The sequence below is a fragment of the Pagrus pagrus genome (assembly GCF_965226575.1).
Source record: "Pagrus pagrus genome assembly, chromosome: 8".
NCBI lineage: Eukaryota > Metazoa > Chordata > Actinopteri > Spariformes > Sparidae > Pagrus > Pagrus pagrus.
Genome location: NC_140192.1, coordinates 19,388,718 through 19,405,926, shown reverse-complemented (window position 1 = coordinate 19,405,926; position 17,209 = coordinate 19,388,718). Strand labels below are relative to the sequence as shown.

General features: G+C 46.2%; 1 protein-coding gene across 14 annotated transcripts in view; it reads right to left on the bottom strand.

Annotated features, from left to right (window-relative positions):
- Nucleotides 1-17,209, bottom strand: part of fbrsl1 (fibrosin-like 1) — a 369,210-nt gene that overhangs the window by 147,046 nt on the left and 204,955 nt on the right. For 12 of the 14 annotated variants that reach the window (XM_084359201.1, XM_084359200.1, XM_084359206.1 and 9 more), the window contains 2 exons: nt 9,300-9,401; nt 4,835-4,870 (listed from right to left, as the gene is read on the bottom strand). In XM_084359201.1, the coding sequence (XP_084215327.1) occupies nt 4,835-4,870; nt 9,300-9,401 (138 nt within the window). The remainder of the gene's footprint in view (nt 1-4,834; nt 4,871-9,299; nt 9,402-17,209) is intronic. The other 2 variants (XM_084359212.1, XM_084359213.1) reach the window with 1 other exon arrangement.

Here is a 17,209-nt window from a genome sequence, read left to right as displayed (position 1 = left end):
GTGGAATGCGGTGAAGCTGAACGTCCCAGCTTTTAAGCAGCCTTAAGAGCAAAGCCAAGTGGCAAAAGCAATTAAGAGTTCATTTAGAACAAGTGAACTATGCTGGGGCTGGTTTTTCTGAGGCCCGGTCAACACTAATTCACAGTGTCGCCTTTTTATTTAAATGACCTCTCCCAGAGTCCCCTTTGTGTTGGTGCCGTTCTAATGCACCTCCATTAGAACAAAACCTGAGCTGCGTTGCTGAAAATGAAGTTTCCCTCCGAAAACTCTGAATGATAGCATTTCTCTACCGCCAGAGCTGTGTGTGCTCAGCCACTGGAAAAGGATTTTCAACCGTGCCATTCAGCCGGGGCCCCAGAAGCCTGCAGCCTTTATCTGCACAACCGTTGATTGATGTGTTGTGGGCCCTGCTGTGGTTAACAGCAATTTTTATCTGTTGCCAGCGGCAACAGCCCAGGTCCCTGGAGCGCGGAGAGCAGCAGGGCCCAGGATCTGAGGCCGGACCGCACACGGGGATAAACAAATAGGTTTTTCAAGGCGGACAGCCCTCATAGAGAGGCCCCTGACAGGCAGCGCCCCACCCCAAGGCCAGGACAATGTCAGGGCCCCAGCCCAGTCCTGCTGGGCTCTTGGTTTCCTTCACTAATTTTCACCATGTGCAGAGCCGGTGGTATGAAGGCACCTGCACACCCCACTGAAAAGTAAGCAGAACACAAGAGACAGAGAGAGGCAGACGGAGTGAAAACACAGAGAGAGAGAGGGGCAAAGAGATGCTAACAAAGAGGCAGATCAGGGTTTGTTACTGTAGGAGAAGAAACTTCCTGTTAAAGCTCTATATGCCCACAGTGGTGTAGTGACCAAAAAATATTCAGCAAAAATGATTCCATGTATAAAATATAATTTACACTCAATTTCCTTTCAGTCTGTGTTTAGCATTTAATCCAGTGAATCTGTGTCGTTTTGTTAAATAAAGCGTGAAGCTTTTAATGGCTTCTATTATAATTAAGTGACATAATCCTTGTATTCGATAAAGATCTTGTAAAAGCCTCGTCACTCAGACAGGGAAGTGTATTTGCCACAATGCGGAGGTCGTGAATGCCAAATCAATTAAAACAAGGCTGTTTAAGAATGCACAAATGACTCTGAGACTGCTCTGTTTAGAGTGTAGACTCATTTAGCGTTAAATATGATTATGACAACCCGAGCAGGGAAATAAAGAATGGGTGTGTCTGAGAGCTCCGAGCACTCTCGCTCAACCCAAACACTCCGGCTAAGGTTTTACTCCCTGACATCGCAGAGATAAACCCTCAAAAAACAGACTAGTCAGATTATACTGTCACAGACAAAGCCCCATGCTTTTATCGTGCGTGAAAACATGAGCCGGAGCTTGGCCTTGGGGCGGTTTTGAAAGATGGGGGGTGGGAGACCAAAGCTCAATCACTCCATCTGAAAAAAAAAGAGAGGTGTGTCCTTTTTGCTTTGCTAAAACGTCTCCTCCTCTATACAGTATATCCAGCCCAAGAGTAGCGACAGGATGGGCAGATAGCTGCACTGAGATTCTTTGACATTTTCCCAGTCTCTTGCAGCCCGTATCTCCCAGGCACAGAGGGGGATGTTGGGTTCTTTATCAAGGAGCCCCTCAGAGAGGATGATAAATCGCCAGAGCCCAGGCCCATCTCCAGTGGAACAACAAGCAGGTAGCAGCGCAGGAAACAAGGGACAGATATTGTCTCCCAAACATAGCAGAGGCTATAATGAAGCCTGCACAAAGCAGACAGGAGAGAGTCGGCCTGATAAACAATTCCATTTCCAGTCTTCCACAGAGAGCGAGATAGCGAGTCTCAGTCCTGCTGCTACATATCGCTGCTGGACTCAACGGTCCAGAGATTAGCCCTCACTCCTGAATGGAGAAGGAAGGGTGGGTGGGAGGACGGGATTTCACATCTAGCGACGTCAACACATGGAGAAATACACCGTATTTACATGTATTAGTCGCTTTCTGTTAATCGTTAATAAGTCGTTAATCCTGCTAGGTAAATTCAGTTTACAAACATAACACTTCAAGGTATTTTTTGTTTTGAGCTCATCATTTTGATGTGTATTTTTATGTATATAACTGTATGTGTGCTTGTTTTATGTATATAATGGCTTTATTTGCACGTTGGTTGCTGTCCTGCCTGCTCTGCAGTATAAGCTCAAATCAAATTCCTAATAGCGTTTCTTGTAGTGGCATTTCAGTTAAATCACTCAGATCAGCACGTCACTTCTTATCACTTCTGGTATGATTGTACCATTATATGGTTCTAGTATTCCTTATGTATTCATTGTGGAATAGATCATCAGTATGTCAGTTGTTTAATGGATTAACCCTCAACCTGAATTAATTCTATGCCTCTTTTTTTTATAATAATCATTAATAATAATTTGGTATTAATACTGAAACTATCAGCCATGAGAAGCTAAATTCTAACAAATATTAGCACAAGGCTGCAGAAACTGGTTCTTGCAGTGCACTAGATATAACTAAGCACTATCAATACTGGAAACTTTGAATTGAATTAGCATTCTGTTAGCAACTCTGCAACTGTCACTCGGGAATTAAATATTAGCTGTGTTTGTTAACTTGTTTCAGTTTTCTGTGAGCTTTGTCTTTGAACAAAGAGAAAAATAAAGAAAACGAAGGTTCAACAGACTAAAGAGGAGGGATGTCATGTTTCTGCAGAACGTGTGCAGATTATGTACGATATGTGCAGAAACACATTTAGATGAATAAAATCAGCAGACAATACATTCAGTATTTAACAGCTTAATTGTTATAACACAGTCTAAAGTGTGTGGGGCTTTATCCAAAACACACAGTGAGTCTGGCTCTGAACTTCCTTTACATTCTCGTGTAAACTATTCAAATAAGGCCGTTTAAGCCTGGCAGGCAACACAAGACGAGAGGCATATGGAAGCATAAACAAGAAGAGGCGTTATCTCCCATAGGAGAAGAAAACAAACTGTCAGGAGAGATTGCCTTTTTTTTACCACTTAGTGCCTTGTGACAGATAACCAGCCCCCATCCACCAGCTTGATTATCTGAGTGTTTGTGGAGAGGCAGCGCAGTAGATGGCGATCAGTGCCAGGGGCCGACCCGCAGATAGCCCTGTCCATGCTATTGGTGGCCGGTGGCTCTGCCCACGCCTCTGTGCCCGCCTCGCTGACCCTCCCACAACCCCTCCCCACCTCATAAAAAGCCCTCCACCCACATACATACAGTAGCCTCTCTACCTCCAGCCATAGCGCATTATCCAGCCCCTGGCCTTCTCCTCGTCCTGCTCCTCCTCCCATACCCACTCAGCCTCTGCCTAGCAGTTCCCTGGAGCCCCCCGACCCCACACCCCATGCCCCCCCCCCCCCCTTTGAAACCATCATACTGTAAAGCCTGAAGCACTTACAGATAAGGAGACCCCAGAAATCAAGCGGGCCCGGCAGCAGAGCAGATTGAGAGTCGGAGCTCAGCACCCAGGAGGTGCCTAGAGGCTAAAAGCACTGCAGATAGCACCGTCGGATAGCCAGAGAGGGGAGGCAGACAACGTAAAACTTCCTGCCCTCGTTACTGGACTTTTCTTTGCCTGAACAATGCCCCCCGCCCCCACACTAGCACCACTGAGCCCCCTCCACCTCCATCTCTGCCCTCTCTCTCTGAATCTTCCTCCTTTCAGATGAAGAGAAGGCCTCATTCCCTGCCGACTCAAACTGACAGCTCGAGCCAAAGGGCTCCACAAGCTTTTTTGGAAGGTCTTGTTTGTTTTCATCCATCTGTGAGTATGCGGCCGCTGGGGAATAGGAATGTGACATGTTCTATTAAAACAAAATAAAAAAAAAAAATATCGCACAGAGATCAAGGTCTTTTGAAGTTAAGCTTTGTTCAGCGCTTTAACTGCAGTCCTTTGAGGCAGATTAACGATGACAAACCATTTATAGTTGTTTTGTTTGTTGGGATGATTGCTTCCAAGCTGCAATAAGAACTGCCATATGCCACTCATCAGCTAAAAGTAGCACACTTTAAAGAATGTTCCTCTCATGAGTTCCCCTTTAAGCAAAGGACATAAAGAACGACCGCTGTCTCTATTACCCAGAGACTAGACACATCATTGAAACAATGGGACGGGAGGAGCACAAATTTACGGTTCCAAAACACACTGGGGCAAGGCAACAGATGCTTTCAAGGGATAAAAATAGTCCTGCTTTGACAATTTGAGAGCTTGCGTATGTTTGAAAGGATTGGGTTGGCGTTTTCCAAGGCATCACTAAATATTCCTCTCTGACACATTTACCTTGAACAACACTCTACATGTTCTTTGACAAAAAACATCTCGATGACTCCTACGAATATATAGTCGGTCGCTTACAACAAATCTTGTTTTAACTGCGCTGGATCTAAATGAAGGTGTAAATGCACGTGTGTTCAAGCGGTGATGAGAAATTGCATTTATTGCACAGATACAGAGGCCTTTACAAGGCTTTTAGGCATATTGTCATATGTGTGAGCAAAAGGATCCTCCACTGACAGTCACTGGAGGAAGACATAAAACTCTGACAGCCAAATTGCAGCACCGGCGAGCGGCGCTGATCGATGCCAATAAAACGAGGCTCTTTTCGCCAAGGTAGCGCAGCACACCTTCCCGCAATTTAATCAGTCAGTCAGCCAGAATTAATGTTCCTAATATCATGATTTCTCCATTACTCTATTTAACATAATTAAAATGTCGAGCGCCGGGGCCATAAAGCGGGTCGTTGGAGATTGTAATTCTGCCGTAAAGCTATGAAGCATGAAAATGCCACTTACCGAGTAGCCACGGCCTGACAGCGAGTGAGTGGAACTCTGTAGGGAGAGAGAGGAGAACAGGGATGACCTTTAAGGAGCGTTTCACTCGCTGACACAGACATGATGAAGCAGCGCCGCTTTAATATCAATATTCACGTTAACCTTTTACCCGCCCCGCCATGTAACCCATAGACCGCACACATCACTCCCGCACATTCTGGCCTCCATTATGGGGGTAGCTGAGTGCCACCTGCTCTTAAAACAATCACTCACCTCCTGCTGAGAGACTTGTTGTCAGTTGCCATAGAAATACACAGTGGGAAACCTTAATTATTTGGAAAAATTATAATTAAAATGGTGCACAATAGCCATTCTATGGGGTGATGATAAAGATGTTCCCATCTTTCCCTGCTGACAGAATTATTTATGCTTCTGGTGGTTTTATAATACACGTAATGTGTTACAGTACAGGTCAAGATTGAGTGACACCATTGATTTGTTTTCTGAATTCACTTGCTTCTGTGCCTTCAAGAGGGTAATCTGATACTGACAGACAGACGGGAGTGAACGCATCACCTGGATCAGTAGACAAAATGACAGAACAAAACCTTGATATATTGTGTTTTGAGACTGAGTAATGCTCAGGCACCTTGCTAGCCGAAGGTGTTAGCTTCTCTTCTCATAATTTTCAAAGTATTTGCTTTGCACTCAAAACAAGCAGTACTGAATAAGAGTAGCACCAACAGGCATTTTTTACAACATATATCATGTGAAAATATGGTGCATATAAAAAGAAGAGATCATTTCCAGAACCCTTGCTATCCTTCACAGAAAAAAAGGGCATCATACCACAGGTTTGCTTTTGAGGAGCTCTCAAATTATCGCGATTTATAGCATATGTCACGAAGCTAAAAATATGACGCAGCCCTAAATGTTATCAACACTATAAACTTTCCTTCATCAAGTGCTGTTATTCAACGTCATTGTCTTTCTGTGTCTGTCACATCTCGAAACCAAACCAGACCTTGTCTTATATCAGCTTTCTTTGTACTCGGGACAAATATCTCTTCATGCATTTAGGGGGATGTTTTGGCCCATCAAACACCTCCTGTGTTTTATAATGCTTTTCCTCTAAATGCTGAACAAGAGCAGGATGGAGACAGAAAAAGCTTGGTTTTGTTCGGTACTCTGGCTCTGTCTGTCAGTGCCCAGCACGAATACCAATCCCTCCCTCCACTTCCACTTTTCACTTCTTTTATTCCTCTGTCTAGATTGGCAATTTCTCCCCCCCTGGTCTCTGGAGGGGACTTTTCTGCTAGACCAATTTCATCCATAGGTCCACCTTCAATCCAAACGACCTCCCCCCACACCATCACCACCACTGCCTCCCTTGTTTTGCACCCTCCCAAAACCCCTCATATATTCTCCCACACCTGCTCTAGGCCTCAGCCCTCATCAACGCCTGCGTGCCCCTCTGATTCGCAGGACGGCTCCTGTGGTGACGATTAGGGTGGAGTCCCGCCGCGAACCGGAAAGCAGGCACTGCGGGAATCAAAAGGCTATTCCCGCTCTGCTCAACCTCTCTGCTCCCTTCATTACCACGACCAGAGAGGAGGCCAGGAGAGAGGGGAGGAAAAGCTGCAAAGAAGGCAAAAGCTGTGGATACAAAAGGGCCAAAAGTGTGTTGCGGTGAGAATGCAGCCTGTTGTCTGTGTGTGTGCGTGTTGTGAGTGCACTTAAATACGTGTGCGTATGCATGTGTTTGTGTGTGTGAGAGCATATGTGCATAGGTGGTGGGAGGCCAAGGCCATTTGGAATTAGCTTTACTATGTAGAGTTCATTCAACTTGGAGCATTCTGAGCAGAAAGAGAGGCTTATTTAAATGATAATGAGGGACAATCCATTGGATTTAGTGCCGGTGAAGGGAGGAAAAGAGGGGAGGGAACGGGGGGATCCATTAAAACGCCAGCGGTTCATAAGCCATAGGGTCGGCATCCAGCTAAACACTCTCTCTTAAAAGCCATTATACATGGCTCTCAATGGATTTCTGCAGCGCTTAGGACTTCAAAAGGATTTAAGAACCCGCCCCAGAGAGGGAGTGTGGGGGAGGGAGGAGGATGAGTGTGTGTGATTGTGTGCGTGTGTGTGTGTGTGTATGTGTGCGTGGTGGTTATGGTGGTTGGTGGCGAGAGGGATGGGGCGGATGCTGGCGGCATTTAAGGGTTAACTAAACAGCCCCGGAGAAGAGAAATGTTGCTAAATCCGCCCCCTAATCCTCTCCCCATTTCCATGCCCCCTCCTCCACTCTACTTACAAAAAAAAAAAAAGAAAGAAAAAAGAAAAACATGGCGACAAGAGGGGAGGGTCCTGTCCATCTCTTCCCAACCCAGACTATTGGTTTTTGTCGTCGCAGGGAGGCCAAGGGGCGGGCCAATCAGAGCCCGTTGGAGCATGATAAGAGAAGAGATGCGAACGTGTATTCCCTCTGTGGCACGGAGATCAGGTGGCTGGGTGGGTTTTGGGTGCATGTGGGTGGGTGTGGGTGGATACAGGAGGGTGTTAGAGACCCTGACAGCACCACGACTGCCGCCCTCTCCTCCGCAGGACACAGATGCGGTGGAACCCACCCCCTCCGCCACCTCATCTCTCCCTAATCCCTGTGTGGCTTAGTGCCGGGGCCCCGCTGCACTGCAGGCACAATTACCTAGTCAAAATAAACAGATAAAGACCCAACCATGGCAATGAACAAACAGCATTCCCTGCAATTTTTTTTTTTCACCCCCTGCTTCCAAATTGATGCATGACTGTTTTTACAGGCGGGCGCGTCCACATGTCGCATTTGTCTCTATTTCCTTTGGCGGTAAGACAAGAGAAATCCATTTTACTCGTTGCAGACGCGGCATCATTAGTTAAGAGCTCTTAAAGCTGGGGAGCCACTTTGATGTGGTGGAGCGTGTTTTACGAAAATTAGCAGTGCTCTCAGTGCGGTGGCGGAGATTTCATGGAGCTGAAAAAAAAAAAAAAAGAATTATAGGGGAGGCTGTGACACGGCGTTGGTGAGGAATCTCACTGTGTGTGTGTATCATGTCCAGGCCTTTACTGAGTGGAATACAACAGCGAGAGGCAGCAGAGAGACGGACAGACACAGAGAGGGAGAGACAGAAAGAGAAAGGTAAAGACAGGCGGAGGGAGAGAGATGGAGAGATATGGATGCCGTGGCTACAACGATCAGCGTCTGTGCACCATTTATTTGGCAGCAGATTAGAGAGACATGCCACATCTAACACCGTCGACGATTACAGCGTGCAATTTTCAACAGTGCAACCCACCCGCCCTCCCCCCACACCAACCTCCACCACCGCCATCCCCGCAACCACCGCCACTTCCACCCTCACTCTACCACCCCCCCACCTCATCCATGCGCCCCCTCTACTTCTTGGTGCTTGTCGTATATCCCTGTCAGAGCTGTCAAGCGGCTTCGGTCTTTTATCTGACAAGCCCGCCTCTTCCTCCTGACTTTTTCATTAAAAGACAGCCTTTTACACAAATTCAAGAGAAATAGTGCGAGGGGAAGAGGGGGTGGGGGGGCAGTGCACAAGAGAAACAGAGCAGCGGGGCTTAGAGAAAAGAGGATGAAGATGGGAAAAATTAGGCTGGGTGATTTTTTTTTTTTTTTTCTTCATCAGGCTGGATTTTGAATTGGAATGCTGAATAGCTTAAAACAATGTATTTAATAAGTTCATTAAAATCTTTTTTCTCTCCATCATTTTACCCCTGCTGGAAAAAGGAAGCTGCACATTTTCCTTCCTCTTCTTTCTCTCTCTCTCCTCCTGCTTTCGTCAGCTAAATGAGCAGTCTGATTGAATTTAGTTAGGTTTGGGAGGTCTGCTTGACAGGCATTAGTTAGGAAGCATATTTCTACATTCATTTAAAATGAGCCGCTTGGGATTTTGCATAAATTCTCATTACTTCCCCTGTATCTAAATTGCATTATTTCATCCCTTATGCTGAACCAATGCCTGGCCTCCATTTTCCTTTGCCACCTACTCATCTTCTAAATGGGCTGGCATATGGAGGCCGGCGCAGCGATAATTGGAACACTTTCTTTAACTCGTTCCATTCTGGGGTCGGTGAGGTCAGACCGCACCTGGCAGAACTGCGTTAGGTCATGTCCACATTTAACCGCGCCATGCTTTAAATAATGCCAGGCCAACTAGGTGATGCAGTGTTACCAGCCTAATCATTTCCTGTGTGTGCTGCCAGCCAACCAGTCTTTTACCCAGCACACCGGGGATTTATGAGGTGATAGCTGAAAACAGCAGGAGCTACTGCATCAGCTGCACTCTGATCTCAGCCTCAATGCTGCTGTCGTCTGCCTGCTCTATATCCCACCTCAGGGGTCCCCTGCCTTGGCCTGTGAAAGTCGATAGCCCGGCTCTCTGTAGGAGGTCTGTGAAAAGGGGAAAGGTCTCATCCAAGGACTCACCTCGCTGAGCTGCTCCTTGGAGTTGCTCCTGTGTGGTCGACTGAGCTCCTGCACCGTCTCGTCCTCGCTGACTTTGACCGGACGCAGCGCCAAAGGTTTGATCTGCGGGGGAAGAAGAAAATAGGACATCGTCAAATCATGCACTGTATTTAGCTCATGAAACAAACCATTATGTTCACAACCAAACCCTTTACCCTGAGAGGCATAAAGTATAATCCTAGAAGCTGCTCAGACATAACTGTAAATCAACTAAATTTACAGTTATGTCTGAATATGTTTCATAATAGCAGCAAACATAACATTTACTAATACTTTTTGTCACTGCTACATTTTCTCAGGGAAGTTATCCTTGCATGGTAATGTGACTGAAAGGAAGGGATGATTAAAAATTCTCCTCACGAGATCTATTCAGGTGCTTCTGCATAAATCTACTCAGAAGTTAGAAGTAACACATCTCACCTTCATTATGTAATGTAACATACTAAGAAATTCCTATTTACTATAGACATGTTGTTGGGGTTGTAGTTTACCCCAAGCAAATCAATGCACTAAATTAGCAGGGAAATTATTTCTAACATAAGTTTATTGGCATTTTGCCTTCATTCAGTCAATACGGAGAAATGTTGGGTGAGAGAAGGGAATTCACAACTTTTAGTAGTCATCGACTAACTACGTAAGTTGTCATCTACAACAGTTCACAGTGTTGTCTAGTTGTTTTCAGGGTCAACTAGTTGATAAGTTTGTGATGCCCCCTAGGAGAAAGAGAGAGGCACAACATGCAACTAAAGTCCTCTGCTCAGGAGTCAAACTGTGGCCACCCAAGTAACCCCAATCAGCAGGTTTGTTGTGGTGCATTACCTACGTTTATTTCATGCCAGACTGAAACGAACAGAAGTCTACAGGTTCACAACAATTATAATAATTGAATGATTCAATCTTATTCCATCCACCAACACAGCTTTTTAAAAGTAGGTAATTCTCTTGGATTCTTGTTAGAATAACAGCAGATGTTGAGGTGGTGCCTTTTGGATCGTACTTTGGTCTTTGAAAACTTCTGGCACGTTAACAAATTGAGTTTACTGGCTAAATACAAGGGCATCAGACCTGATGCAGCCACTGAGCACCAGTACTATCCATTTTACATCAAAAGATCACAGACTACAATACATTTTCTTGTAAAACAACAGTAGGACAACAATGTTTGAACCAGGGGACACAAAGTTTACGGACGGCATCTTCTTTGCTGACACTCACTGGGATCTAATACCAACACCACCAGTTAGGCAGCTATGCATAACAATACGGCATAACTACAATGGCTTCAACTGACTTTCAATGGGCCTTGGTCTTTCTATTCTCAACCTGAGGGAAAGGCAAAGTCGGTGCGGTGACTCACAGCTCGGAGTCAGTTTGTGCTTTGGCTAAATGCAAAGCAGAACTGGCTGTAGCAAAAACACCTGCAACCCCAAACCTCAACCATACCAGCCAGCAACAGGAGTGCCGCTGCAACAATGTAGTAAAGCCAACTGTGTCTGTGTGCAACGTAGTCATTCAGATTCAGGACTCGGCTGCATATTCAGTTGAATGTGACTGATTTCAAGAATACATCAATCAAAATGTGATCAATTGTATTACTATATGATAAGCCCACCAATCATCGTCCAATTCTCTTCCTGGTTCCAGCATATACACTCAAGCCTCAGGTGGGCTACAATAGCTACACATTTGTATTATATTCTTACCTTAGCCTTGGCCTACATACAATATAAAAAAAATAATGTTGCTGAACAGGTAGAATCAGTATGAAGTTAGGATTCACTGGTGAATATTGTCTTTTGCCATCCGCTCCACTCCATCACAGCTCAGGTATATTCGTTTGCAAACTTTGCAAGGCCAAAAACAGCTCATGAGCACAGCTGCCAACTCTTCTGATTTTTGCTGGAGTCTCGCTATTTTCAACCCTTTCTCCTGCTGTTCTCCCAATTGGTAATTTCTCCCATTAATCTCCTGATTTCATAGTGATACAAATCAAATAGGGGAGTCTCAGTTTCTTGTGGGATTATGTGTTGTGGTACATGGAAACCCAACCCAGAGGCAGAGGTGAGCATGCTCAAAACGGCGCTGCCTGATGTGGGTCACTTGTCCCTGTGCTTACTCAAGCCATCTACTCCGCTCAGTTTGGCGCAGAAAATGGATGAGAGACATATGCTTCCAAATTTCACTCAACTTGGTGCGACTTCCACTTTTTTGACTTTTTCCCCCTCCTCATTTGCCTCCATCCTGCAATCTGTAGATCTGAATCAGTTTATCCTCCTTCTCGTTTATTTTGTAGGGTCTTCAGTACAACTTTACTGTGAGCTATGAATTTAAGACTAATGTTAAGTTATTTTACTCTCAGATCCCTGCATTTACTCTACTGATCTCTGGTGTAGGGTAATATGGCAGGGTGAAAATTCTCTCTTTTTTACAAACTAATGTTGGCAGGTATGCTCCTGAGGTCAGTAAAAAAAGGAACAAAAATGTAAAATGAACTGACAGGTCCACCTTCACCATCACAACATTTCAGAAAATAAAATTATTTGATTTTATTTCCATTGTTTTCTGATCATGGAAATGTTCATATTACCAAAATAATCAAATACTGTCACAAAACAACAGGTAGAAATCCCAGCCAATCTGCATTCAGCCACCCACCTCACACATCATGGTAACCCTAATGCAAACATGGATGGCTTATTTTATTGCAGGCCATCAAGACCTGCAGTTGGCATGCATTCAAACTCCCAGCCAGATGGGAGGTTGGCGAGCTCAGCAAGAAAGACTGTGTGCCGGTGGAGCACGAGCCAATCACGATGTCCCGTGCTGCTTCCCCACATTGGACTACAGTGGCGATGGCCGCGGGGTGTAATCCATTTGACTAGCAGTTTGCGTGTAGCAGTTCCCCCGGTGGCACGAGCGCTGGCTGGCCCCCTTCTCCTGATCTCCACTGTAATTTAAGCAGATCACTGCTACAATTAACCTTTCCCGGTAAATATCAATTATGGCCCCCGGCTGGGCTAGAATTAAAAGGGTCATCAGCTAATCTGACAGGTCCTGTACGGTGCCACCTGGCTAGGAGAGAGGGAGGGAGGCAAGGCGGCAGAGAGAGTGTTTATCTACCCTTGTGCCCACCAGCTCACATGCCAAGTAGACACAATTCCCTTTTAATTACCCTGCCGCCGCCAGGGCAAGCATGCTGATTGGCCAAGGGGCATTAGCAGTGCGCTGAGGTCAACAGTGACAGGACGGGGGTGGGGTGGAGTGACTGTGTGGCAGAGAAAAGGAGGGAGCTGCCGCCAAGCAAAAGCAATCAGAGTGTAGAGATGGAAGGAAGAGAAACCTGCAGGTGGGCCTAATCAGGTTTGACTTCCACCTCCACCCGCCTCTCCCTCTGCCTCCCTCGCTCTCTCTCGACTAGCTGTCAGCCTAATCACTCCTTGAATCTCAAAATAGATGGTGGCCTTTTTGATTTCCTTCTCTCAAGGAGAGCACAAAGAGAGCAATCCTCCTTGGCAGGCAGGCAGGCATGGAGGCAGAGACAGAGCGTCAAGGTACAGTCCGCGTCACGTCGCCGTCAAGTGCAGCAGTTGATTACTTTGTTTACCCAGCATCAGTGATGCTGACAAATTCCTGAAGGCGCCCAAAGTGTTTCCGTCTCCTCTGGGGCCAGCGGCTACATTACCCAGTCAGCAATCAACTTGGCTATTGATCAGAGCACAGCGTCTAATTAGCCGCCTAGGTTAATGATGCAGCGTGAAGGACCGTTCCCCGAGCTGCTGTTCAACGGGACAGGAGAGCAATTGATCTAGGCAGGATTTCACCAACTCTGACAAAAGATTGGCAACCCTGACTGCCTGTGATTAAGGCAGGGACTAATTTCCTGTCTGGGGAGGTGTTTAATTGGCCCTAAGCTCCCAACTGTACAGCTTTCATGTGTTGTTTTTTCTTTTTTTGTGTACTCATTAATGTTAAAGGACAAGTAAGAGAGCTTGAGGGTGGGGCTAATGGTCTCTGCTGAGATGGTGACACAGTTCAAGGTCATAATGCTTTTCCACTATGCTCGAGGTAATGCCTTTGCAATGCATTGTGGGCAGCCCTGAGGGAGCAGTTCTTGGCCACCTGGCTGTTAAAGGAGTTATAGTAATTTTTTGGTGTGGACTGAGTTTGCTTACACTGAAGGTTTGACCCATGCAGCACTGGGACAAGGTTAATCAGGTTGCAAGTGAATGTGTTTAATCTTGCTGCGTGCGGGGGGACAGTTTGACTTAAGACGATAGATAGAAGAGACGTAGAAAAAACATGGCTAAGTAAGGGCCTGTGTTTTACATGAATAATGTACTGGAAATTAGCTCCATTAGTCTCGGTATTGAACATGTCTGCAGTTCCTCTCTGGAGGCTGCCGCTCTGTGCTCTTTAATTATCTTCAAAGGGCCCTCCAGCATCTTAATTTCCCCCCAAGTTGAGTAGTGCCGACTTGGGTCTGCTCATTTATACAACTCTAACCCTGGGTGAAGTCACGAAGCCCCCCCTGCTTAGAGAGGGCTAGTGAAGGCATCGATGGAGACAGTAGTGGTTCACATCAGTTCACGCTCGGCTTGGCTAACTTTCCTTTCCTTTCACTCTTCTTCACTCTCCTTGCAGTGTCAATCAATCTGTATTCAGTCAGCAGGGAGCTGGCTGGAGGCTGGCGGGCGATGCTTTGTTATCCTGCTCCTTTGATCCTACCTCCCTCACCTTGCAGGGGGTTTTAAGGGGGCATCGGATGGCTGCGCGGTCTCCCACCTTTTCCCTCCTTGAATAAGAGAAGCTGTTAGTCCTGACCTCGCTTTTCCTCTCCTTGCTCCAGCTCCTTTCACTCCGCCTCGTCTCTCCCTAGCCTGCCGTCACCTGTCAACAGCGCTCAGGGAGGCTGTGCCTCAGCCTTGTCCCAGTGTCAATCCTCATTACCCTAGGATCTTGGACCTTGCCCCCCTGCCCACCCCTTTCTAGCTGCCTTGATGCTGCGCCGCACTACCACGCTCCAATCTGCTCTCTGGGCTTCCCATGCACAGAGCTGGGAAGAGATGAGGGACAATACAGAGTGGGGAGGGCTGAAGAGGACGGATACAGATCCTTCCTCTAATTTGCTCTGAAAAGTGTCCTGCGCAAAGGACCCTCACCCCCATTAACCCAGCGACAGGCTGCTACCGCTGCTCAGGGAGGCATCGGCAGTGTGTATGTATGTGTGTGTGTATGTGAGAGGGGGCCCGGTGGTGCAGCGGGCAAAGGCATCTCGGAGCTCAGTGGCGGGCTCCGGCACCGGCTCAATCTATCGGCTCATTATCCCCCCCGCCCAGGCTGGGGTGCAGACAAGTGCACTTTAGGGCCACAGGCCAAATTGATTCATCTGCCTTCATTTTCTTCAGGCTCAGAAGTGGCAGCTGCTCGGAGGCAGGGGGAAGGAGCTCTAAGATGGTGAGAGACAGATACGGGAGAGAGGGAAGGAGGAGAGAAAGAGAGTCAGGGATAGAGTGAGATGAAGGAGGGAGGCATCAGGAGAAAGAGGTGTTCCTGGCTTTGTTCCTCACCCATGTCTCATTTCACTTTTCCCCTCCTCCCTCTCTCTCTCACTTTACCACATAACCAACACCTCCCTCCCTTGAAAACGCTATCAAGACATGCACTCACTCCCCCACCAAGTCCCAAGTTGGAAATTAGCCCAAGGACAAGCTAGTGGATTTACTACAGGGAGAGCAAATGGATTTTTGCTTTTATTTTGACGAGTCCCAGTGTATCCATTACGCCTTTTAATCATACATTATTCATAGAGCTCGCCTTATAATAAATGACCACATAAAAGAGGTACACATATTATACAAGGCCTAAAATGCCCCCATAACTCTCCCTCCTAGTGCACTCAGGACTACATCACATTTGTAAGCTTGTTCACCAATACGAGCCTGTGAAATCGCAGTAAGGCGACATTTCTATTCCAAGCCATGACACCAGGACACGGAACGAGTCGGCAGATTAAAAGCAACACTTGCGTACAAATGAGGTATGGAGCAAACAAATTAGAGGGCGTGACCTATTAACCGTTCGGCATGTGTCCTGCGCACAAAATTGCCCTGTGTAAAGCTAACTGGGGTGGCCACCGCGACCGCCCAACACTGTAACAAAGCAGTCAACCTGAAAGTGAAGCCGCTTACTCGGCCTGATTCCCAGCCAACAGGGACCTCAGGAGAGCCCCAGTGTCCCGCAGGGCCCCGTCTGGAACAGATGAACTGGGGAGAGGAGCACTCCCTGCGGGGCCCCGGGTCTCTCCAATCACTCTCACCATATGCCTCCTGGGGGAGTGAGGGAACAAGGCGAAAGAGGAGGAAGGGGGGCAGGGGAGGTGCACCTGCTCCCAAATACGAACTCATCCCTCAGCACCTGTCCCGAGGGTTCACTGACAACCACGACCAACAGACACACACACACACACACACCTCACCTGTCAGCCAGGACCATAGGAATAGTATCTGCCCTGCACTGATAAGCACAAGGCCTCACAGCAGAAACACCCCAGCCCCCTCCCCTCCCTCCCGACTCCCACTCCAAGGCAAGCATTTCTCAGCGCTACCAACAACAATTAGGCCGCTGATGTAAAAATGCTAATGATGTTATTGGAAGGAAAGCAAGGGAGCGATGCTGTGGATCTGCGTTTTGCTCTTCATTCTTGGAGCCAACATTATGCAGATCTCACTTCTCTCTTGTTGCTCTGCGAGAAAACGCACAGCTTTGATTTCTGTGTACACTATTAGTGTTGAAAGCAGCGAGTGCATTTTGCAAAAGATTAATGCATGCTAACAAGGAAAATTCAAATGGTGTTCACTTTGGAGGTTGTACTTTAATTTTTTTCTGACTCGAAAGGATTATTTGCAAGTCAAAGTTCACTTTGGCTTTCAAAAGAGAGGGCACATTCAAAGTCGCAGTAAAACAACTTCAGGTCATGGTGCAGGCCGCTGGAAATGCCACATTTGCACTTAGTGGTCAACAAAACCTTTTGGAGAGTAAGAGAGAGAATGATATATATTCATTCAATTTCAAGTGTGCGCTGCTGTATCTCTCAATGCCGTAATCATCTCGGCAGACCTTTCAATCGCCAAGAGTATGTTCAAGGTAATGGGGAGGCAATGAAAGAAAAGACAAAATGTACATGTATATTCTAAATCCCTGAGTAGCTGCTGTAGAAAATAAGTGGTAACCTTAAAAATAGAATGATGTGATTATTATATTATTTCAGTTTGTTTGATTATGCACCGTAGCTTTTGCATAGGCAAAAAAAAACCGTGTTCTTTCATAATTAATATTGTTTACTCACAACTTCATGACCTCATTGCCATTCCATATCATAAGTGCCACTGATGAACACTGATGATAAATGCTGCTGCAGAATAAAAATAATTTAACACTGTAAGTGAAGGGCCAAATGACTGGCTGATATGTGGTGATCCCTGCCAATTTTAACAGTGGTAATGTACTGTAGCTCATATTTAATAAGTTTGGAAGTAGTTACAAGGATGGGTCACTGTAAAAATACTTCTACCAAATAAATGACTTGGAGTCTTTCAACAACAAACAAAGCACAAGCTGACTAAAGCATTAACAGTCAACTATACTTTTTTCCATGACAGTAGCAACATTTTAAACAAATTATTGATTTTATCTTTTAGATATCTGAAAGTGTGAGATAAAATTTGCCTCTTACACGCAGTGTTATGCACTGCTCAACACTGCGACCATAATAACTGCAGGCATCCTGCATCAATCACAGATTCTGCAACAGTTTCACGTGGAAAGGATTTATCAGTTATGACTCTCAACTCCATAACCCTTAAATGGACAGA